We start from the raw sequence: 26052 nt of genomic DNA, 5'->3' as shown, positions 1-26052 counted from the left end.
TGAAGTTTGCATCACCTGGCCTTTCCTAACGATGACTGTGAACAAGCCATAGCCCTAACAAGCTAATTAAGGTCTGAGACCTTGGTAAAAGTTATCTGAGAGCTCAAATCTCTTGGGATGCCCAAACTTTTGCATGGTGCTCCTTTCTTTTTCCATTCTAAAATTGTACAAAACAAAAATAATACACTAATCTTGCTTAACATGTTGAAAAGAACATTTCATCTTTAACTTTATGACTTTTGGAGATCAGTTCATCTTCTACTTACTTAACTATTCACAGTAACAAATTTTGACCAGGGTGCCCAAACTTTTGCATACCACTGTATGTTTAAATCACTGAAAGCAGATTCCAAATTCACCAAATACTAGAAGCTCATACCTGCGTGGCTTTGCACTGCACTGACAGCAGGTTCCTCTCTGCTTCCAGTGATGCTATCTGCTGTTGGTAAAGAAACTGTTGCTTCCCCCAGTCCAGTGACTTCTCCTGAAACTCCTAAAAAACAGCAGTGCCTTTTTTTTTGCCATTTTCTCAATTTTTTTAATTAACCCTCAAAAAGCCCATGCAGAGCATTTCCCAATAAATTAGGGCAATGGCAGAGACACATATTCAAATTCAGATCCTTAAAATGTATTTGAAGCCTCATGAAATTTGAAATAATCTAGGAATGTTCAAATGCTGGATTTTGGAGGTATCATCTTTCAAATGGCTCATTAAACTCAGATGCTGTCTTGCCTTCCAGGTGAACATAAAAGATTCACATTGTTCATAAGTTGAAGAACAGCAATAAGTTTCCCCAATACTTTCCCTCAGCCAACAGCCAACACCTTCACCTTTCAGGGTGAACCCTCACAATGCGTCCAGCACTGACGGTGTACCTGGTAGAGATCTGAAAATTTGGTGCCAACTAACTAACAGCAATATTCAAGGACATTTTCAATCTCTCACTCCTGCAGATAGAGGATCCCATCTGTTTTGAAAGGGCAACAATCATAACTGTGTCCAAGTAGAGCAGAATGAACTCCTTCAATGACTGTCGCACAGTTGCACTCATATCTATTGTGATGAAGTACTATGAGAGGTTGGTCATGGCTGGAATCAACTTTTGCCTAAGGACCTGCACCCGCTGCAATAGATCAATGGCAGATGCAAACTTACTGGCTCTCCACTCAACCTTAGTTCACCAGGGCAATAGTAATACCTCTGTCAGGCTGCTGTTTCTTAACTACAGATCAGTATTCACAATCATATCCTCAGTTCTAATCAAACAATCTCCAAAAACTGGTTTCTCTGTATCTCCCTCTGCAACAGGATCCTTGACTTCCTCACCTGGATACTGCAGATTGAAAATAACATGTCTTCCTCACTGACAATCAACAATGGATACGTGCTTAGCCAAATGCTCTTCTCTCCCTACACCCATGGCTGTGTGGCTAGGCACAGCTCAAACACCACCTATAAATTTGCCAAAGACTCAACTGGTGTAGGCAGAATTTCAGATGTGCACAGGAATGAGATTGATCAGCTGGTTGAGTGGTGTTGCAGCAACAACATTGCACTCAATGCCAGTAAGAGCAAGAAACTAATTGTGAACTTCAGGAAGAAGTCGTCGAGGGAACACACGCCAGTCCTTATTCAGGGATCAGCAGTGGAAAGGGTGAGCAGTTTCAATTTCCTGGGTGTCAGCATCTCTGAGAATCAATTTTAATTTCAAAGGCAGCACTGATAACTCTCAAACAACAAAGACAAAATTTTCTTTTGTTTTAACAATTTTACTTTGTCCAACCTGGTTCAGTTGATAAATGCAGCTATCTGCTTATCCACAATCCCCCTCACACACATGCCCATAACAGGGAAAATGAACATCCCAACTAAATACTTACGTGGACCAAATGAACAGAACTCAACAATCTCCCAGTAACACACACAAAATGCTGGTGGAACACAGCAGGCCAGGCAGCATCTATAGGAAGAAGCACTGTCGACGTTTTGGGCCGTCTCGGCCTGCCTGGCCTGCAGCGTTCCACCAGCATTTGTGCGTGTTGCTTGAATTTCCAGCATCTGCAGGTTTCCTCGTGTCAACAATCTCCCATCCTTTTTACATGAATATTTAAAAAATTAAAAGATAATTCAAATATCCATTAGGATATGGGGATTAGATCTAGCCCTTGATGTTGATACAGTTCTTAAGGTATATGCCTTCACTCAGTGCCATCAGCAGCACAAGAGCTGGTACTCCCTTCTTTGTGACAGCTAGCTGTTCTTTTGTAGCTGACCATAGCACATAATGAATCTTCTGTGCTTGGACAAGTTCCTTGATGCTGCTCATCTCTAGATCAAGTCTCATCTCTGTAACTGACTTGATGGATTTGATGGCATCAACCAAAATGTAGTTGGCTGCAACACAAGTTCTTTGGGTCCCCATGGACAAACTCAAAATAGTGTGTGGCCAGATAAACGGCATTGCCAATACCTTCAGAACACAGACTGGTCCACATAGCCAATGACTGTGCTGGTGCTGCTTCCTGCACCCATGTGGAAGTTGTCGACTTAATCAACTTTGCCTGCCTTCAAATGCAAACTTGAGATTAATTTTCTTGTGGGAAGTCACAATAAATACAAAGAAACACAGTACAGTCGGCCCTCCTTATCCGCGAGTTCGGCATGCGCGGATTTAACCAACTGCGGATCGGGAAAACCCAGTTCTCTCTCCAGCACTTGTTGTTGTACCATGTACAGACTTTTTATCTTGTCATTATTCCCTAAACAATACAGTATAACAACTACTTAAATAGCATTTACATTGTATTAGGTATTATAAGTAATCTAGAGATGATTTAAAGTATACGGGAGGATGTGCATAGGTTACTGCAGATCGGGAGTCGAAAAAAACTAAAGTTCTCTAAGTCGGAACAGGTACATCTGGTATTATTTAGCATCAGTTAGTCAAACGTTTGTCTTAGTATATAGTATATATTTTACCTTTCTATGCATATAAAATACTTAAGAAACATATGTATTTCAATAATTAAACCACTGCGATGCTTAATAATAATTGTAGGTTTCATCGGGGCAGGGCTTTCACATGCTCCATTATTCTCACTTTATCCTTTAAAATTGTTCCGATTGTTGACCATCTGTAGCCTAATGCTTCCCTAATGACCGATGGTGTTTCACCTCTTTCTGATCGCTTTATTTTTTCCACTTTATTTTCAATCATGATTGTTTTCCACCAACGGAAGAAACACTGCGGGCAGCAGGTCCCAAGCTCCACCAGGTCCTAAAGTCCACTACAATGAGACAGGTTAAATAAGGTCCAGAGCCCCCCCGGGTCCTAAACTCCACCACACTGAGACAGGTTAAATAAGGGACTTGCGCATCCGTATTTTTTGATATCCACAGGGGGTCCTGGAACCAATCCTCCATGGATAAGGAGGGCCAACCGTAGAATCAATGAACGATGGTACACAACAGGACGGACAAACAATCAATGTGTAAAAGACAACAAACTATGCAAATACAAATAACAGTAAGTAAGCAATAAATATTGAGAACCTGAGATGAAGCGTCCTTAAAAGTGAGTCAACAGGTTGTGAGAACAGCTCAGTGTTGGTGTACAGGAAGTTAAATGAAGTTATCTTTCTGGTTCAGGTTGATGGGTCATAACTATTCCTTAACCTAGTGGTATGGGCCCTAAGGTTCCTACACATCCTTCCTGATGGCAGCAGTGAGAAGAGAGCATGGCCTGGATAGTGGGCATCCTTGATAATGAATGCTGCTTTCTTGTGATACCGTCCTTGTTAAAATAGATGCAATATAAAACAGTGGGCCTATCCACCTTGATATAATCTGTCCTGATTGCTGGGATTACACTCTTTGGTTTCTGCAAATACCTCTATTTTCTAACTGACTGCACTCTCTCAAGTCCCACACCCACTGTAAATCCAGTTTAACTCCACCTCTATTATTCTATTTTGAAATACAGCATGGAACAGGCCCTTCGAGCCACAGCACACAGTACAGTCAGCCCTCCATATCAGCGGGTTCCGCAACCGCGGATTCGACCAGCCACGGATTGAAAATATTCAAAAAAAAATTCTAGAAAGTTCCAAAAAGCAAAACTTGAATTTGCTGCATGCCGAGCACTAAGCTGAATCCACACAAATGAAATGATGTGTAGGCATACCCTGCTGTAGCCGCCCGCCCTTTCACGGATCCTCAGTCTCTCTCCAGCACTCTTTGAGCATTGTTCGCCTCACATCTCGTTCATTCACTACTTGTGTTGTGAGCGAGAGGAAGGAGCTTAAGGCTAGTAAGGGATGGCTGGCTGGCTATGTAAAGCGCTACAGCCTCAAGAACTTAAAGATATTGGAAGAATTGACATCGGCTGATGCCGTGGCAGCATCAGCGTTCCCAGAAGAGCTACGATAGTTGTGTCTATAGACATTTTTTCGTCATTATTCCCTAAACAATAGAGTATAACAAATATTTACATAGCATTTGCATTGTATTAGGTATTATAAGTAATCTAGAGATGATTTAAAGTATACGGGAGGATGTGTGTAGGTTATATACAAATACTACGCCATTTTATAAGGGACTTGAGCATCTGCAGATTTTGGTATTCGCGGGGGGGGGGGGGGGGGGTCCTGGAACCAATCCCCCGCGGATACCGAGGGATGACTATAGTCCACTAGCCTAAGCACAGGACAATTTACAATGACCAATTTGATGGGGTGGTAAATTGGATTAGTAAGTATGCAGATGATACTAAGGTAGGTGGCGTTGTGGATAATGAAGTAGGTTTTCAAAGTTTGCAGAGAGATTTAGGCCAGTTAGAAGAGTGGGCTGAAAGATGGCAGATGGACTTTAATGCTGATAAGTATGAGGTGCTACATTTTGGTAGGAATAATCAAAATAGGATATACATGGTAAATGGTAAGGCATTGAGGAATGCAGTAGAACAGAGTGATCTAGGAATAGTGGTGCATAGTTCCCTGAAGGTGGAATCTCCTGTGGATAGGGTGGTGAAGAAAGCTTTTGGTATGCTGGCCTTTATAAATCAGAGCATTGAGTATAAGAGTTGGGATGTAATGTTAAAATTGTACAAGGCATTGGTGAGGCCAAATTTGGAGTATTGTGTACGGTTCTGGTCACTGAATTATAGGAAATATATCAACAAAATAGAGAGAGTACTGAGAAGATTTACTAGAATGTTACCTGGGTTTCAGCACCTAAGTTACAGAGAAAGGTTGAATAAGTTAGATCTTTATTCTTTGGAGCATAGAAGGTTGACCGGGGACTTGATAGAGGTACTTAAAATTATGAGGGGGATAGATAAGTTGACGTGGATAGGCTTTTTCCATTGAGAGTAGGGGAGATTCAAACAAGAGGACATGAGTTGAGAGTTAAGGGGCAAAAGTTTAGGGGTAACACGAGGGGAAACTTCTTTACTCAGAGAGTGGTAGCTGTGTGGAACGAGCTTCTAGTAGAAGTGGTAGAGGCAGGTACAATTTTGTCATTTATAAACAAAATTGGATAGGTATATAGACAGGAAAGGAATGGAGGGTTATGGGCTGAGTGCACGTAGATGGGACCAGGTGAAAGTAAGCGTTCAGTACAGACTAGAAGGGCCAAGATGGCCTGTTTCCGTGCTGTAATTGTTATATGGTTAATTTACCAACTAACTGGTACATCTTTGAACAGTGGGACAACATAGAACACCCAGTGGACACCCAAATGCACATGGGAAGGAACATACAAACTTGCTTACAGAGGATGCTGGAATTGAACTACAATGTTGGTCCCCAGCAAGTTCAAGTCTAACCCAACCCTCTTGTACAGATTGCTTCTACTACAGAAGAGATCCCAGTTATCCAAGAACCAGAATTCCTGAATCCATCAGTCTTGTTCCTAATACTACTTGCATTAAAATAGACACACTTCACCCCATCCCACTGACTGAAATTTTACCTTAGCAAATACTTATCCTTCCTAACAGGCTCTGATCCCTAGACTAACTCTTCAGCCACACAGTCATTTGGCCTAGCTTTTTATTACTAGACTCATCAGCATGTGGCCCTGGGAGTAATCCAAAGGTAATAACACTCAAGGTCCTGCATTTTATTACCTAGCTCCCTATGCTCATTCTGCAGGACTTTATCCTTCGTCCTACTTCTCCCTCTGTCATTTTTACTTGTGTTCAACAATCTCTGGCTGTTTACCCTCCCCTCCAGAATTTTCTGCCCAGACATCCTTCGCCCAGGAGACAACATTCCATCCTGGTGCCTTTTCTGCAATCATAGAATTTCAGTCTGACCCCCTCACAATCCAGTTCCTATTACTATCACACTTATAATACACATCACACATATCATTATCTATGCAGAATATCCTGTTATCTAGAAATTGGATTCACCTATTTTTGCTGTACTGAAATATCTGAGTTTAGCATAAGTTTACACACATGTGCCTTGAAATTGGTCTAAAAGACACGACGTCATATAGCCCATTGATGCACTATGTTCAGACCAACTGGATGCGTTCTCCTAGCTAAACATGGGTACATGGTTGGAGTTAAATACTGTAGTGCAGAGAGAGTCATTTGGTTTGCACTGGGATTCAAGACTTTGGAGAATCTTTATGAAAATAGTCTTGCTATGAAGGAGTCCCTTATATTCCTATATTACATGCCTACTGCCTTGGTTGAACTGTGCCTGTTGTGCTGGTTGATATCCCTTGGTAAACCCTTGCTCTTGTGATTTCTCATATATGCATTAAGGTCCTCGGGTTCCAGGCCCCTTACTCCTTTTCCTCCAGCAGTAGCTGCAGTCCTTGATTGGCAAGGTTGTGCTGCATGCAGAAGGTGAAGACTGTACAACAAAAGAAGGGACTATATACTGAACCTGGTGTTGGGTAATGAGCCTGGTCAGGTGACTGACCTTTCAGTGGGAGAACAATTGAGGAACTGTGACCACAACTCCTTAAGTTTTAAGGCAGCTATAGATAAAGTTAATTATTGACCCAGCAGGAGAATATTGAATTGGAGCAGGGCAAATTATAAAATTATTAGGCAAGAACCATGAAGAGGTAATCGGGAACACTTGTTTGTAGGCAAGTGCACCTCCTACAGTGGATAGTGTTAAAAGACTAACCGAACACACTACAGGACAATTGGTACTGCTTCCTGCACCCATGCTGAGCTTGTCAATTTCATTGACTTTGCCTCTAACTTTCACCCAGCCCTCAAATTCACTTGGTCCATCTCGGACACTTCTCTCCCCTTTCTCGATCTCTCGGTCTCCATCTCTGGAGATAGACTGTCCACTGACATCTTCTATAAACCCACTGACCCCCATAACTACCTTGATTATACCTCTTTCCACCCTGCCAAATGCAAAAATTCTATACCCTATTCCCAGTTCCTCCGTCTCCGCTGCATCTGCTCCAAGGTCTTCCGTTCCAGGACATCCCAAATGTCCTCTTTCTTTAAGAATCATGGTTTCCCTTCTGCCGTCATCAATGATGCCCTCACCTGCATCTCCTCCATTTCCCGCACTTCAGCCCTCATCCCATTCTCCCGTCACCACAACAGGAACCGTGTCCCCCTTGTCCTCACCTATCACCCCACCAGCCTCCGGATCCAGCATATTATCCTCCGCAACTTCCGCCACCTTCAACAGGACCCCACTAAGCACATCTTTCCCTCTCTACCCCTCTCTGCTTTTCGCAGGGTTCGTTCCCTCCGCGACTGCCTGGTCCACACGTCCCTCCCCACAGATCTCCCACCTGGTACTTATCCCTGCAAGCGTAAGTGCTACACCTGTCCCTACACCTCCTCTCTTACCACCATTCAGGGCCCCAAACAGTCCTTCCAGGTGAGGCAACACTTCACTTGTGAGTCTGTTGAGGTAATCTATTGCATCCGGTGCTCCCGGTGCGGCCTCCTCTACATCGGCGAGACCCGACGCAGATTGGGGAACCGCTTCATTGAGCACCTCTGCTCCGTCCGCCACAACAGACAGGATCTCCCGGTTGCCACTCACTTCAACTCTCCTTCACATTCCCATTCAGATATGTCCATACATGGCCTCCTCTACTGCCATGATGAAGCCAAACTTCAGTTGGAGGAACAACATCTCATATACCGTCTGGGTAGTCTCCAGCCCCTTGGTATGAACATCGAATTCTCCAACTTCCGGTAATTCCCTCCCTCTCCCTTCCCCCATCCCACCTCTACTCTGTCTCCTCTTCTAGCTGCCTATCACCCCTCATGACTCTGCCTTCTTCTACTACCCATAATGCTTTCCCCTTAGATTCCTTCTTCACCTCTCCTGCCTATCCCCTCCCTGCTTCTCCTCCCTCCCCCCACCTTCTTTATAGGGCCTCCCTCCCCCCCCACCTTCTTTATAGGGCCTCCCTCCCCCCCACCTTCTTTATAAGGCCTCTGCCCCCTCCTTCCTCAGTCCTGACGAAGAGTCTCGACTCAAAACGTTGACTGCTCCTTTCAACGGATGCTGCCCAACCTGCTGAGTTCATCCAGCTTTTTTGTACATCTAGACTACAGGACAAATAGGTTCCAGACAAAAAGGAGAAGGATGACAAGACAAGTCAACTTTGGATATTGAGAGAGGTGGTGAATTTAGTCAGAAAAAAATGTTAGGCTTAAAGAGCTGAAATCAACTAGAGCACTTAAGGATTATAAAGATGCTAGAAAGCTCAAAACAGTAATCGGGAGATCAAGGAAAGTTATTGGCAAGTTAGTTTAAAGAAAATCTCAAGACATACTATACAAGGGGTGATTGATAAGTTTGTGGCCTAAGGCAGAAGGAGTCAATCTTAGAAAACCTAGCACATTTATTTTTCCACATAGTCCCCTTTTACATTTACAAACTTAGTCCAGCGGTCGTGGAGCATACAGATCTTGGACCTCTAGAAAGTGTCCACAGCAGGGGTGATTGATAAGTTCGCGCCTAAGGTAGAAGGAGATGACTTATACAGCTCTCATTACATGCACATGCAGTTCAACTCTTTGAGTGATTATGCAGAAAGTTTGAAGTTAATAACTCATCAGGAGTGATTGATAAGTTTGTGGCCTACGGTAGAAGGAGATGAGTTATTAACTTCAACTAGAGCTCTTCAACATATGCTCCACAACCGCTGGACTAAGTGTGTAAATGTAGGAGGGGACTATGTTGAAAAATAAATGTGCTAGGTTTTCTAAAATTGACTCCTTTTACTTTAGGCCACGAACTTATCAAACACCCCATCATACATCAAGAGCCAAAGAATAACTAGGGAAAGGGGGGGTGGGATTTATTAAGCTTAAAGGAGGTACTATGTGCTTGGAAGCAGTGGATGTGGATGAGGTCCTACTCTGCGTAAACACGAAGTACACTGCAGATGCTGGGGTCATAGCAACACGTACAACACGCTGGAGGAAATCAGCAGGTCGGGCAGCATCTGTGGAAACAAAGTCAACGTTTCGGGCCGAGACCCTTCATCAGGACTGAAGAGGGAGGGGGCAGGGGCGCTATAAAGAAGGTGGGGCAGGGTGGGAAGGAGAAGGTTGGTAGGTGCCAGGTGAAAAACCAGTAAGGGGAAAGATCAGAGAGTGGGGGAGGGGAAGCAGGGAGGTGATAGGCAGGAGAGGTGAAGAAGGAATGTAAGGGAAAGCACAAGGAGGCAGAATCATGAGAGAGGTGATAGGCAGCTGGAGGAGGAGGCAGAGTAAAACTGGGATAGGGGAAGGAAAAGGGAGGGAATTACCGGAATTTGGACAATTCAATGTTCATGCCAAGGGGTTGGAGACTACTCAAACAGTATATGAGGTGCTGCTCCTCCAGCCTGTGTTTGGCCTCATCATGGCAGTAGAGGAGGCCATGTATGGACATATCCGAATGGGAAATGTGAAGCAGAGTTGAAATGGGTGGCAACTGGGAGATCCTGTCTGTTGTAGAGGACGGAGCAGAGGTGCTCGATGAAGCGGTCCCGCAATCTGCGTCGGGTCTCACCAATGTAGAGGAGGCCGCACCAGGAGCACTGGATGCAATAGATGACCCCAACAGATTCACAAGTGAAGTGTTGCCTCACCTGGAAGGACTGTTTGGGGCCCTGAATGGTGGTAAGAGAGGAGGTGTAGGGACAGGTGTAGCACTTATGCTTGCAGGGATAAGTGCCAGGTGGAAGATCTGTGGGGAGGAACAAGTGGACCAGGCAGTCGCGGAGGGAACGAACCTTGCGGAAAGTGGAGGGGGTGGAGAGGGAAAGATGTGCTTAGTGGTGGGGTCCTTTTGAAGGTGGCAGATGATGCAGAGGATAATATGCTGGATCTGGAGGCTGGTGGGGTGGTAGGTGAGGACAAGGGGAACACGGTCCCTGTTGTGGTGACGGGAGGATGGGGTGAGGGCCAAAGTGTGGGAAATGGAATCATTGATGACGGCAGAAGGGAAACCACGATCCTTAAAGAAAGAGGACATTTGAGATGTCCTGGAACGGAAAGCCTCATCTAGGAGCAGATGCGACGGAGGCGGAGGAACTGGGAATAGGGAATAGCATTTTTACATTTGGCAGGGTGGGAAGAGGTATATTCAAGGTAGTTATGAGAGTCAGTGGGTTTATAGACGATGTCAGTGGACAGTCTGTCTATAGAGATAGAGACCGAGAGATCAAGAAAGGGGAGAGAAGTGTCCAAGATGGAGCAGGTGAATTGGAGGGCTGGGTGGAAGTTAGAGGCAAAGTCGATGAAATTGACGAGCTCAGCATGGGTGCAGGAACCAATGCATCCCATGCCCTCCACCTCTTCAATAACTTCCAGTTCCCCGGTCCTGACCACTTCATTTTCACTATGGGTGTCCAATCCTTATACACTTCCATTCCCCATCAAGAAGGCCTCAAAGCCCTCCACTAGTTTCTTGACAAAAGACCTCACCAGTTCCCCAACACCACCACATTCCTCCGGTTGGTGGAACTGGTACTCACACTTAATAACTTCTCTTTTGGCTCTTCCCACTTTCTTCAGACCAAGGGTGTAGCTATGGGCACTCGCATGGGCCCCAGCTATGCCTGCCTCTTCGTGGGTTATGTGGAACAGTCTATGCTCCAAATCTATACTGGTACTGCTTGCCAACTTTTCCTTCACTACACTGAAGGATTCTGCTTCAAGCATGCATGCTTAGCTCAATGCTCTGCTCTACTTTATACCCATGACTGTGTAGCTAAGTACAGCTCAAACACCATTTGCAGATGACACCATTGCTGTCAGCAGAATGTCAGATAGTGATGAGGAGGCGTTCAGGGAGTGAGACAGATTGGCTGGTTGACTGGTATTCCAGCAACAACCTTTGCAAGACCAAGGAATTGACTGCAGTCTTCAGGAAGGAGAGGTCAGGAAAATGTGCACCAGTCCTTACTGAGGGATCAGCAATGGAAAGGGCGAGTAGTTTCATCTTTATGGGTGTCAACATTTCGAAGGAACACTCCCAGCCCAACACATTGATGCAGTCACAAGGAAAGCACATCAGTGGTTCTACTTCATTAGCAGTTGAGGAGATTTGGTATGTCACCATATAGTCTTGTAAATTTCTATAGACTTATGGTGGAGAGCATTCTGATTCCATCACAACCTTGTTTCGAGGCTACCAATGAAAGGGTCACAAGAAGCTGAAGCAGTTGCACACTCAGCCATGGGCACAGCTCTCCTCACCATCAAAGAGCAGTGCCTCACGAAGGCAGCTTCCATCATTAATGACCCTCACCATCCAGGACACGTCCTCTTCTCATTACTACCTTTGGAGAGGTGGTACAAAGGCCTGAAGACCTACATATGTTCAATGCTTCAGGAACGGCTTCTTCCCCTCAGCCATCAGATTTCTGAACGGTCCATGAAGCCATGACTACTACATCATTATTCCTTTTTATTGTACTATTTATTTTGTAATTTATGGTAACTTCATGTCTTTGTTACTGTTACTGCAAGACATCAGATTTTACATACCAGCCCCCTCCTTTGTGAGAATCGCAAAAGCCCTAGTCAAGGGGGGGGGGGCGTCAATGACCCAAGAGAAGAGAGAGACGTGCTGAATAGACACAGGAAATGGGAGAGAGAGAGATGTGCTGAATACCGCGTTCCACCGGGATGCAGAATAAGGCGACCTTGACTATTGTCTCATGAAGACCACGTGTAAAGCCCTCGGGCAAAGTGGGCTGGTTGAGAGAGAGATTGACACCTGCGATCCCGTGAGGAAGTATAAAGGAGGGTCTGGGGGGGACGACCCCTTTAGACGCACCAAGGAGACACGATAGCGATCACGTCATAGCGGGAAGCCATTTTGAAGGAAGCCACGTGCGTTAGATTCCGAATCAGGAGTCTGTGGCTGGAATCATGGAAAAACGCTTTTAACTAACAACAGGGAAGCCTGCTCCCCTGATTCCACGGCTTTGCTTCGTAAGGACCCGGGCAAGTGTTCCTTTTCTCACCAATCTCTCTCTCTCTCTCCAACACGGGAAACCCAGCGGTTCCCAAAAGGCTGAAGCCTGCCGACTTTTGAATGACTGTTATATTTCCAAATGGACAATATATTATCCCCTAGACAACGATAGAGCTTATTTCTGATTGATTATTACTATACCTGCGCTTTAGATTGAGTATTGACGACGTATGTTATCAAAAATGTTTGTATTAACCTTCCGTTTGTGCCCCTTTATAAATAAAAACGTTTAAAAATGGTACCATCAGACTTCAGTGGACCTCTCTATCTTTGCTGGTAAGTGATCCAGTTACGGGATACGTAACACATCACACAAGCCAATAAAAATAAACCTCATTGATTCCAATTCATGATTCTGAGTACTTTGCATCAGTATTTACCAAGAATAAGATAATCAGTGTGAAGTGTACTTATATGTCAAAGCATTTTGAGATGAAGAATGAGGGAGTGTTAATCTTAAAAGAAGACGGTGTATAAGACTCCAGAGCCTGATGGAATATATAGTACCTCAGGTTACTGAGGGAGGCAAGAGATGAAATTGCTGAGGGCCTGACCAAGACCTCCATGTCCTCTCAAAAGTCAAGCTCTCAAGAGGACTGGTGAATAGCTAATATTGTTCTGTTATTCAAGTAAGGAAATAGAGATTATCTTGCAAATTAATGCATGGGTCTCACATCTGTAGGAAGAAATCTATTGGAGTGGATTCTTAGGGTTTGGATTATTAGGAAAACCATGGCCAAAATAAGAACAGTCATTAGGGTAAATCGTTCTTACTAATTTGATTGACTTATAGAACATAGAATAGTACAGCACATTACAGGCCCTTCGGCCCACCATGTTGTGCCAACCCTCAAACCCTGCCTCCCATATAATCCCCCACCTTAAATTCCTCCATATACCTGTCTAGTAGTCTCTTAAATTTCACTAGTGTATCTGCCTCCACCACTGACTCAGGAAGTGCATTCCACACACCAACCATTCTCTGAGTGAAAAACCTTCCTCTAATATCCCCCTTGAACTTCCCACCCCTTACCTTAAAGCCATGTCCTCTTGTACTGAGCAGTGGTGCCCTGGGGAAGAGGCGCTAGCTGTCCACTCTGTCTATTCCTCTTAATATCTTGTACACCTCTATCATGTTCCTCTCATCCTCCTTCTCTCCAAAGAGTAAAGCCCTAGCTCCCTTAATCTCTGATCATAATCCATACTCTCTAAACCAGGCGGCATCCTGGTAAATCTCCTCTGTACTCTTTCCAATGCTTCCACATCCTTCCTATAGTGAGGCAACCAGAACTGGACACAGTACTTCAAGTGTGGCCTAACTAGAGTTTTATAGAGCTGCATCGTTACATCTCGTCCCTTAAACTCTATCCCTCGACTTATGAAAGCTAACACTCCATAAGCTTTCTTAACTACCCTATCTACCTGTGAGGCAACTTTCAGGGATCTGTGGACATGTACCCCCAGATCCCTCTGCTCCTCCACACTACCAAGTATCCTGCCACTTACTTTGTACTCTGCCTTGGAGTTTGTCCTTCCAAAGTGTACCACCTCACACTTCTCCGGGTTGAACTCCATCTGCCACTTCTCAGCCCACTTCTGCATCCTATCAATGTCTCTCTGCAATCTTCGACAATCCTCTACACTATCTACAACACCACCAACCTTTGTGTCGTCTGCAAACTTGCTAACCCACCCTTCTACCCCCACATCCAGGTCGTTAATAAAAATCACAAAAAGTAGAGGTCCCAGAATCAATCCTTGTGAGACACCACGAGTCACAACCCTCCAATCTGAATGTACTCCCTCCACCACGACCCTCTGCTTTCTGCAGGCAAGCCAATTCTGAATCCACCTGGCCAAACTTCCCTGGATCCCATGCCTTCTGACTTTCTGAATAAGCCTACCATGTGGTAGGCTTATTCTAGGATGTGACAAAGACCACTGATGAAGGCAGAGCTGTGGATGGTGGTGGCATAGATTTTACTAAAGCATTTGACAAGGTCTCATATTGTAAGCTCTTCCAAGATAGGACCAATAGTGACTTATCTGATTGGATTCAGAATTGGCTTGCCCATGAATGATAGAAAGTAACAAGTCAACAGGACATAACCTGGCTGGAAGTCTGTGACTTATGGATTTATCCTGGGATTTCTGGTTTTTGAGATTAAAAATAAATAATCTGTATGAAAAAGTGGATGGGTGAGTTAGAACCTTGCAGACAATACAAAAAACTGATGTTGTGCATCATGGAAAAGATTGCCAAAGAATACAGCAGGATATAGATCAGTTTCAGGTATGGATGGAGAAATGACAGATGGAGTTTACTCTGACTAAATGTGCGCTGCTGTAGTTTGGGAACTAAATGTGAAGGGACAGTACACTGTTAATGGTAAAACCTTTAACACAGTGTTGATGTACAGATGGGTCTAGGGGACAACAGCACCCTGAAAATAGCTGTACAGGTTGGTAGGGTGTAAAGGTGGCGTATGGCATTACTGCCTTTATTGGTCGAGGCGTCAAATTCCAGAGTAGAGAAATTAAGTTACAGATTTATTCAATTCCGGTTGCCCCATTATAGAAATAATGTAGAAGTTTTCAAGGGGGTGCAGGTCCATTAGGACGCAACCTGAATCAGAAGCATGCAGTACAAGGAGAGGTTAGTCAAATTTGTGTTTTCTCTGAAGAGGCGGATGCTGAGGTGAGACATGATAAAAGTTTGTAATATTATGAGAGGTGTAGATTGTAAACAGCTACACACACACAGAACTCAGCAGGCCAGGCACTATCTATGGAAAAGAGTAAACAGTGGACGTTTCAGGCCAAGGCCCATCATCAGAACAGATGAGTGGGGCAAGTTTTTTTCCACACAAAGAAATAAGTGCATACGTGGAATGTGCTGGCCAGGATGGGCAGTGGAGGTAAATCTGACAGAGGCTTTCAAGAAGCAAATGAATGGGCAGAGAATGGATGGGTTTGAACATATGTGGAGAGAATTGGATTAGCTTGACATTTAATTAATCTGACACAACGCAATTGCTAAATAGCCTGGTCTTGAGCTCCAACTTCATTCTGATATCAACTTGATAGGTTGAATGTGGTGAAGTGTTGTGACAATTTGATGGCATTCATGTTTGTTACAATGATATTGGGCTGATGATCTATCTTCTCACAGAATACTTCCATCAGTAGCTCAAACATCTACCTTTATAAGGCTGACAATATAGGATCCTGATAATACTGTATGCACCCCGGATTATATTACAGAAAGAATACAAAGGCACTGGAAAAAAAAGAGCAAAAGAAAAGGATATGAAAATAGATAACAACTCTCAGGCAACACTAACTAACTCATTTCAGCAGCAAAAATAGATCAAGAGGTGACAATCATCTTCAAAATTACAAAGGGGGATTCTTCACTAGACAGAAAGCATGGCAACAAAACTTATGAGAAATCAGGTACAAGCAAGATCACTAAAAAATTAGCATTACAAATGGTGTGAGATGATAAAACATATCACCAGCTGATGATAGAGTGGTATTACCAAAAGCAACACAAATATGAAAGAGACACAAACTGGTCATGCATTAAGATGCAAAAAAAAACTTGCACAGAAAACAGTTATCGGCTTGTCAACGCAGATGAGTAGTAAACTCTAGTTACTTAACTTTATTTAGACTGATATAACATTTGCTCATTTACCTTGGTGCCATAACATCAAAACCACATTCCTTCAGAAGTCAAGAACTCAAAACTCAGATAGTGAAGCTTAAGTTAAACGTATTACTATCTAAATAATTGAGAAATATTTGTCCATCCAAATAACCAAATCTTAACTTCACACAAAGTATTTACCTCAACCTTCTTGTTCAGCCTGTTGAGTTCAGACAGGCTCGCCATCCTGTCTTGTCTGTCCTTTATGTCTTCCCTCACTTCCCTGAAATGCCGTCTCTGCAACTTCTGATAGCTTTTCTTCAGTTTCTCAATCTTAAAGAATGAAAGTTCGAATGTATGTTACTCCACACATCTTAGCAGTGGAGTGATAAGACTAGCTTAGCACAAAATTCTGATAAATGCAGCTAGACAAGCTAGGTAGATTGCCCAGTGTGTAGGTCTCCATTAGGAGTGTTAGACCATGGATTTGCACCTAGGAAAGTTTCCAGGTGAGCCTGGGCGAGGCTTTTTTTTAAATGGAAGACCAGCAGTTGCCCAAGCTGCAAGTCTCCCCTCTCCACGCCACCAATGTTGTCCAAGGGAAGGGCTTGGCACCGGTGTCGTCGCAGAGCAACGTGTTGTTAAGTGCCTTGCTCAAGCACACACGCAGCCTCAGCCAAGGCTCGAACTAGTGACCTTCAGATAACTAGACGAACACCTTAACCACTTGGCCACGCGCCAACACAGTATCCATTGACAGTAAAGCACATTTCCTAGCAAGCATTGGAGCATGAATGCCATCAACATCACAACCAACTTTATAATGGGTAGAAGTACAAGCAGCTTTGCAATGGGTATAGATGGCATCAATACCATAATCAAATGTGCTGAATAAAGGTGGTTTTAATACATCCTGTTCCTTGGTTATGAATGTCCTGCTCATGGACACCCATACAAATGAATGAACTATTGAAAGAAAGGTCAGGCAGGTAGAGGGGTTGGGGTGGCTCTGGTGCTAAAAATGAAATCAAATCCTTCGAAAAAAGTGACATAGGATCATAAAATCCTCAAGGGTAGAGTTAAAGAACTGCAAGGGTAAAAAGACCCTGATGAGCTATATACAGGCCAGGGCAGTAGCCAGGATGTAAGGTACAAATTACCAGAAGAGAAAGAAAAGGCATGTAAAAAAAAAGACACTGTTACAATTGTCATGGGGAATTTCAGTAGGCAGCTAGTTTGGGAAAATCAGGTTGGTGCTGGATACCAAGAGAAGGAATATGTAGAATGCCTATGATGGGCTTTTTAGAGCAGTTTGTAGTTGCGCCCACTAGGCAAAAGGGTGGAGGAGCAACACGTTGTATTGTCTGAGTAGCCTCCAAACTATTGACATGAATATGGTAAAAAAAAAAGTTCCTCTCCCCCCCACCATTACTCACTGCAGCCTCTTATCTCTTCTCACCCACCTATCACCTTTCCCTGAATCCACTCCTCCTCTTTCTCCTATGATCCAATTTCCTTCCTCTCCAGCCCTTTATCTTTCTTACTCACCTGGGTTCGCCCATCACCTTCAGGCTATCCTCCTTTCCCTGCTACTTTTCTATTCTGGCATCTTCCCCCTTCCTTTCCAGTCCTCAAAGAGGGCCCTGGCCCAAAACATCAACTGGTATTTCCACAGATGCTACCTGACTTGCTGAGTTACTCCAGTATTTTTTTGTGTGTTGCAAAGACAATTCTTGATTGGGTTTTGTGTAATGAACCAGACTTGATTAGGAAGCTTAAGGTAAAGGAATTCTTAGGAGACAGTGATCAAAATATGATAGAATTCACCATGCATTTTGAGATGGAGAAGCTAAACTAAAATCAGATATGTCAATATTATAGTGGAATAAAGGGAATTACAAAAGCATGAGAGAGGAGCTGGCCAAAATTGATTGGAAGGTAACATGAACAGGGATAATGGCACAGCAGAAAAGTCTGGAGTTTCTGGGAGCAATTTGGAAGGCACAGAATTGATACATTCCAAAGTAGTAGTAGTAATCTAAAGGGAAGTTGAGGTAACCATGGCTGACAAGGAAAGTCAAAAACAGCATAAAAGTCGGAGAAGGTATGCAATATAGGAAAAATTAATGAGAAGCTAGAGGATTGTGAATGTTTTAAAAACAAACAGAAGGCAACTAAAAAAGCAATGAGAGAAAATATGAGATAGTTATTACTGATTTATAGAGCACAGAGTAGTCCCTTCCAGTCCTTTGAGCCACACTGCCCCAGCAACTTCACAACTCTGATTAACCCTAACCTCTTCACGGGACAATTAATTTTGGACTATGGGAGGAAACCAGATGACCGAGGGAAAATCCAGAGGACATACAGAGCTGGATTTGAACTCTGAACTCCTGAATGTTCCAAAGAGAATAGCTTCATGCTAACTGCACTGCCTAGAAAAGAACCCCTACAAACAGTAGCAGGAATTGAACCTCAGAGGGTGATTGCTGGCACTGTAAAACATTAAGCTAACCACAATACTATCATGCCACCAAATATGAAAGCAAGCTAGTTAATAATATAAAAGTTTTATTCACATATATAAAGACTAAAAGGGATGAGAGTAGATATTGGACCAGTGAAAAATGAAGCTAGAAAGGTAGTATTGAGGCACAAAGAAATGGCAGACAAATTCAGTAAGTATACAGGACGGGAACAGGTCTTCCACCCACAATGCTGTGCCAAAACAATTAAATTAGTAATCAAATGGCCAGTTAAACTAATCCCTTTTGCCTACAAAATGTTCACATCTTTCCACTTCCCTCACACTTATGTGCCTATCTAAAAGCCTCTTAAAAGTCCCTAATGCATCTGCCTCTATCACAACACCAAGCAGTGCTTTCCAGGCACCCAGCACTGAGTAAAAATCTTGCCCCTCATATCTCATTTGAAATTATCCCCTCTCACCTTAAGTGCCTCTGGTATTAAACATTTCAACCTTGGGAAAAAGATACTGCTTGTCTACTCTATTTATACATCTCATAATTTTATAAACCTTTATCAGATCTCGCGTCAACCTTCAACACTGCATAGAAAACAACCCAAGTTTGTCCTATCAGTCATCATTGTAGAAGACACTAACAGTTTGCCAGAAATTTCAGTATTATCAGGAGGCAGATGTGAGTGCTGTTACTATTACTACAGAGAAGGTACTTGGCAAGCTGAAAGTAGATGTCACCTGGACCAGATGACTACACCCCAGGTTCTTAAAGAGGTAGCTGAAGAGATTATGGAACCCTTATAAGTGATCGTTTAAGAATCACTAGATTATGGAATAGTTCAAGACTGGAAAATTGCAAATGTCACTCCACTCTTCAAGAAGGGAGGGAGGCAAAAGACAGAAAAGTTAGCTTCCGCAGTTGGAAAAGGAGTCCATAATTAAGGATGAAGTTTTGAGCTACTTGGAAGCCCAAGATAAAATAGGATGAAGTCAGCATGGTTTCCTTAAGGGGAAGTCTTCCCTGACATATCTGTTAGAATTCTTTGAGGAAATAATAGGCAGAATAGATAAAAGTCAGTGAAACACACACAAAATACAGGAGGAACGCAGCAGGCTAGGCAGCATCTATGAAAAAGACTATAGTCGATGTATCAGGCCAAGACCTGCTGAAGGATCTCAACCCAAAACATCGAATGCACTCTTTTTCATAGATGCTGCCTGGCCTGCTGAATTTCTCCAGCATTTTGTGAGCATTGCTTGAATTTCCAGCGTCTGCAGATTTTCTCTTCTTTGTGAAAGAGTCAGTGGATGTTGTTTATAAGGATTTTCAAAAGGCCTTTGACAAGGTGCCACACATGAAGCTGCTTTACAAGATAAGCAGTAAAGATAAGTGGCAAGATATGTATTTATAGAAAAATACTAGTTTAGATAGAAGATTGGCTGAGTGGTAGCAGCAAAGTATGGGAATACTTTGAGTTGGCTGCTGGTTATCAGTGGTATTCCACAGGGGTCAATGTGTGGAGCACTTGTTTTTACATTATTTGTCAATGGCTTGGATGACAGAATTGATAGCTTTGTGGCCAAGGTTATGGGTGATATAAAGATAAGTAGAGAGGCAGATAGTATTGAAGAAGCACGGGGTCTTTAGAAGGACAGATTAGGAGAATGGGCACAGAAATGGCAGATGGAATATAATGTAAGGAAATGAATCTTCATGCACTTTGGTTGAAGAAATAATAGCACGGACTACTTTGTAAACAGAGAGAGAATTCAGCAATCGGCACTGCCAGTGGACTTGGGAATCCCAGGTTGAGTCAGTGGTAAGGAAGGCAAATGCAATGTTAACATTTATTTCAAGAGGACTAGAATATAAAGGCACTGATAATGTTAAGGCTTGATAACACATTTGTTAGACCGCACTTGGAGCACTGTGAACGGCTTTAGGCTGCCGAGGCCAAGTCATTTTAAAGCAGAGGTTGATAGGTTCTTGATTAGTAAGGGTATCAAAGATTATCCGAAGAAGGCAGGAGAATGAGATCAAGAGGGATAATAAATTAGCCATGATGGAATGGTAGAGCAGACTCAAGGACCAAATGGTTTAACTCTGCTCCTCTGTTTTATGGTCTAACTCCAATTGCATCATTAAATTCTAAAGATCATTATAAGAACACTTTCACTCCTGCAAATGAACTACTTACCCTCCTCTCTTCCACTTTTAGTAACTGTTCTTTCTTATCAATTTTTGATGCCATTCATTGCAATACCATTAAGGTATCGTTAAGACAGTAAGTGAATTTTGTGCAATTTTTTGACTTGGTCGAAATCAATTCATGGATGTCTATACAAACAGAACCTGTTCAATACCTGGGGACTGCCTTGGGATGGGTACAGTGGACAGTGAATTGTGGTGGAACATGGATGGATAATACTTCATTTCAACTACCTTTCATAGGTAGTGAATTTGACAAAGGAGAGAAATTGATTCAAGGAGAAAACTGGAAAGAGAGATTTCCATTTAAACACTCACTGTTCAAGAAAACAAGTAATTGTATCTTTGATACTACCTCTCCCTGAAATATGTTGAGCTGTGATTCATACTGCACCACCATATCATGTTGATTTTTTTCACTGTCCTGTAACTGTTCTTGTAACAGATCCACCTGAAAAACAGAAAAACTATTTATGCAAAAGAATCAAACAAAAGGATACTTACGCACATGTGGCAAAGAGAGCAATTCAATTTCTGCCTCATCTGTCTCATTCAGCTTTTGCAATCAGTTTCAGCCGAATATGCCATCTGTTTTTTTTTTCCCCATAGGCCCCTACCATTGGAATCTAGTTAGTTAGTCTAGAATCTCCTTCAGGACTAAAGAGGAAAGGGGGGAAGCCACCAGAATAAAAAGGTGGGATGAGGGGGAAAAGAGGCTAGCTGGAAGTTGATAGTTGAAGCCCGGAGGGTGGGAAAAGTCAAAGGCTGGAGGAGGAAGAATCTGATTGGAGAGGAGAGAGGACCATAGGAGAAAGGGGAAGAGAAGGAGGAGACCCAGGGGGAAGTAATAAGCAGATGAGAAGTAAAAGGTCAGAGTGGTGCTTCTCTCACTTGCCTATTACTTCCCCTGGGTCACTTTCACCTATCATAACCCTGTAACTTTTGCAACAGCCTGTAATCTTTCAACAAACTTGTTCCTCTAAATTCCACAAACTGTTGGGTGGTCTATAATAAGCCCCAATTAACATGGTTGTACCTTTCTTATTCCTCAGTTCCACCCATAAAGTTTCACTAGATGGGTTCTCCATTTTGGCCTGACAGAATACTGCCATGAAATTTTCCCTGACTAGTAACACCACCCATCCCCCTTTAATCCCTCCCACTCTATGACATCTGAAACAACAAATCGAGCCACCAGTCCTGCCCCTCCTGCAACCAAGTCTCACTAATGGCTACAATATTATAATTCCATGCAGAATTTGCAGAAGGAAGGCTGAGAATCAAAGCGGGACTGCGGTGGGAGCCATTTTGATTTTTTCTTCTTCTCATCGGAGTTAAGAGAGGCGGGTCTGTGCAGGCGTGTGACGTCGGGCAGTGAAGCGCAGAAGATTTAAAAGGAACACAGCCTTATACAGCGGGCAGCGGAGTGAGCCAGGAGCACAGTGAAAGCTTATGGATTTTAGCTCAACAGGCTTAGGCAGAAATGGGTGAGGGTCAATTGACCCAAAAAATGGGTCAATTTTTCCTGTTATTTGAGGAAAGGGGGAATTATGAGTGTGAGGGCAGCTTGTTGTTCTTAGTGTCAGACGTGGGAGGTCCTGGAGTCTCCTAGCCTCCCAGATGTCCACATCTGCGCCAGGTGTGTTGAGCTGCAGCTCCTAAGGGACCATGTTAGGGAACTGGAGTTGCAGCTCGATGACCTTCGTCTGGTCAGGGAGAGTGAGGAGTTGATAGAGAAGAGTTACAGGCAGGTGGTCACACCAGGGCCACGGGAGGCAGACAAGTGGGTTACGGTTAGGAGGGGGAAGGGGAAGAGTCAGATACCAGAGAGTACCCCAGTGGCTGTACCCCTTGACAATAAGTACCCCTGGTTTGGGTACTGTTGGGGGGGACAGCCTACCTGGGGCAAGCAACAGTGGCTGTGCCTCTAGCATGGAGTCCGGCCCTGTAGTTCAGAAGGGTGGGGAAAGAAAGAGGAAGGCAGTGGTAATAGGGGACTCGATAGTTAGGGGGTCAGATAGGCAATTCTGTGGACGTAGTCAGGAGACTCGGATGGTAGTTTGCCTCCCTGGTGCCAGGGTCCAGGATGTTTCTGATCGCGTCCAAGATATCCTGAAGTGGGAGGGTGAGGAGCCAGAGGTCGTGGTACATATAGGTACCAATGACATAGGTAGAAAAAGGGAAGAGGTCCAGAAAGGAGAATATAGGGAGTTAGGAAGGGAGTTGAGAAGAAGAATCGCAAAGGTAGTAATCTCGGGATTACTGCTGTGTCACGTGACAGTGAGAGTAGGAATGGAATGAGGTGGAGGATAAATGCGTGGCTGAGGGATTGGAGCAGGGGGCAGGGATTCAAGTTTCTGGATTATTGGGGCTTCTTTTGGGGCAGGTGTGACCTGTACAAAAAGGATGGGTTGCACTTGAATCCTAAGGGGACCAATATCCTGGCAGGGAAATTTGTGAAGGCTAATGGGGAGACTTTAAACTAGAATCATTGGGGGGTGGGAATCAAACTGAAGAGACTAGGAGAGAAGAGGTTAATTCACAAATAGAGAAAGCTTGTAGACAGTATGTCAGGGAGGATAGGCAGGTGACAGAGAAGGGAAGCACTCAGACCAAAGATGTAGGGGAGAAGGAAGTAAAAGATAATAAAGTTGCTTGCACCGTTAGGGATAAACAGAGTAAGAGATGGAGAGTATCTTAAATGCATTTATTTTAATGCTAGGAGCATTGTAAGAAAGGTGGATGAGCTTAGAGCATGGATTGATACCTGGAAATATGATGCTGTAGCTATTAGTGAAACATGGTTGCAGGAGGGGTGTGATTGGCAACTAAATATTCCTGGATTTCATTGCTTCAGCTGTGATAGAATCAGAGGAACAAGAGGGGGATGTGTTGCATTGCTTGTCAGAGAAAATATTACAGCAGTGCTTTGGCAGGATAGATTAGAGGGTTCATCTAGGGAGACTATTTGGGTGGAATTGAGGAAAGGGAAAGGTGTAGTAACACTTATAGGGGTGTATTATAGACCGCCTAATGGGCAGCGAGAATTGGAGGAGCAAACTTGTAGGGAGATAGCAGATATTTGTTGTAAGCACAAGGTTGTGATTGTGGGAGATTTTAATTTTCCACACATAGACTGGGAAGCCCATTCTGTAAAAGGGCTGGATGGTTTGGGGTTTGTAAAATGTGTGCAGGATAGTTTTGTGCAGCAATACATAGAGGTACCGACTAGAGAAGGGGCAGTGTTGGATCTCCTGTTAGGAAATGAGATAGGTCAGGTGATGGAGGTATGTATCAGGGAGCACTTCAGGTCCATTAGTTTCAATATAATTATGGAGAAGGATAGGTCTGGACCCAGGATTGAGATTTTTGATTGGAGAAAGGCTAACTTTGAGGAGATGCAAAAGTATTTAGAAGGAGTGGATTGGGACAATTTGTTTTATGGGAAGGATGTAATAGAGAAATGGTAGTCATTTAAAGGTGAAATTTTGAGGGTACAGAATCTTTACATTCCTGTTAGGTTGAAAGGAAAGGTTAAAAGTTTGAGAGAGCCATGGTTTTCAAAGGATATTGGAAACTTGGTTCAGAAAAAGAGGGCGATCTACAATAAATATAGGCAGCATGGAGTAAATGAGGTGCTCAAGGAATATAAAGAATGTAAAAAGAATCTTAAGAAAGAAATTAGAAAAGCTAAAAGAAGATGAGGTTGCTTTGGCAAGTAAGGTGAAAATAAATCCAAAGGGTTTCTAGTTATATTAATTGCAAAAGGATAGTGAGGGATAAAATTAGTCTCTTAGAGAATCAGAGTGGATAGCTATGTGCGCAGCCAAAAGAGATGGGGGAGATTTTGAACAATTTCTTTTCTTCAGTATTCACTAAGAAGAAGGATATTGAATTGTGTAAGGTAAGGGAAATAAGTAGGGTAGTTACGGAAACTATGATGATTAAAGAAGAGGAAGTACTAGAGCTTTTACAGAATATAAAAGTGGATAAATTTCCGGATGCTGACAGGATATTCCCTAGGACGTTGAGGGAGGTTAGTGTAGAAATAACAGGAGCTCTGACAGAAATATTTCAAATATCATTAGAGACCAGGATGGTGCCGGATGTTTGGCGTATTGTTCATGTGGTTCCATTGTTTAAAAAGGGTTCTAAGAGTAAACCTAGCAATTATCGGCCTGTAAGTTTGACATCAGTGGTGGGTAAATTAATGGAAAGCCTTCTTAGAGATGGTAAATATAATTATCTGGATATACCCGGTCTGATTAGGAACAGTCAACATGGATTTGTGCGTGGAAGGTCATGTTTGACAAATCTTATTGAATTTTTTGAAGAGGTTACGAGGAAAGTTGACGAGGGTAAAGCAGTGGATGTTGTCTATATGGACTTCAGTAAGGCCTTTGACAAGGTTCCTCACGGAAGGTTAGTTAGGAAGGTTCAATCATTAGGTACTAATATTGAAGTAGTAAAATGGATTCAACAATGGCTGGATTGGAGATGCCAGAGAGTAGTGGTGGATAACTGTTTGTCAGGTTGGAGGCCGGTGACTAGTGGTGTGCCTCAGGGATCTGTACTGGGTCCAATGTTGTTTGTCATATACATTAATGATCTGGATGATGGGGTGGTAAATTGGATCAGTAAGTCTGCAGATGATACTAAGAGAGGTGGCGTTGTGTTTAATGAAGTAGGTTTTCAAAGCTTGCAGAGAGATTTAGGCCAGTTAGAAGAGTGGGCTGAAAGGTGGCAGATGGACTTTAATGCTGATAAGTTTGAGGTGCTACATTTTGGTAGGACTAAACAAAATAGGACATACATGGTAAATGGTAGGGCATTGAAGAATGCAGTAGAACAGAACCATCTGGGAATAATGGTGCATAGTTCCCTGAAGGTGGAATCTCATGTGGATAGGGTGGTGAAAAAAGCTTTTGGTATGCTGGCCTTTATAAATCAGAGCATTGAGTATAAGAGTTGGGATGTAATGTTAAAATTGTACAAGGCATTGGTGAGGCCAAATTTGGAGTATTGTGTACAGTTCTGGTCATCGAATTATAGGAAAGATATCAACAAAATAGAGAGAGTACAGAGAAGATTTACTAGAATGTTACCTAGATTTCAGCACCTAAGATACTGAGAAAGGTTGAACAAGTTAGGTCTTTATTCTTTGGAGTGTAGAAGGTTGAGGGGGGGACTTGATAGAAGTATTTAAAATTATGAGGGGGATAG

General features: G+C 43.2%; 1 protein-coding gene across 5 annotated transcripts in view; it reads right to left on the bottom strand.

Annotated features, from left to right (window-relative positions):
* Positions 1-26052, bottom strand: part of cep63 (centrosomal protein 63) — a 136557-nt gene that overhangs the window by 86714 nt on the left and 23791 nt on the right. For 4 of the 5 annotated variants that reach the window (XM_073040554.1, XM_073040557.1, XM_073040556.1 and 1 more), the window contains exons 4-5: positions 21185-21280; positions 16340-16471 (exon numbers count right to left, since the gene is read on the bottom strand). In XM_073040554.1, the coding sequence (XP_072896655.1) occupies positions 16340-16471; positions 21185-21280 (228 nt within the window). The remainder of the gene's footprint in view (positions 1-16339; positions 16472-21184; positions 21281-26052) is intronic. The other variant, XM_073040558.1, reaches the window with a different exon arrangement.

Source organism: Hemitrygon akajei, chromosome 3, assembly GCF_048418815.1.
Source record: "Hemitrygon akajei chromosome 3, sHemAka1.3, whole genome shotgun sequence".
Lineage (NCBI taxonomy): Eukaryota > Metazoa > Chordata > Chondrichthyes > Myliobatiformes > Dasyatidae > Hemitrygon > Hemitrygon akajei.
Note: the sequence above shows the minus strand (reverse complement) of the source record. Positions and strands in the feature narration are given on the sequence as shown.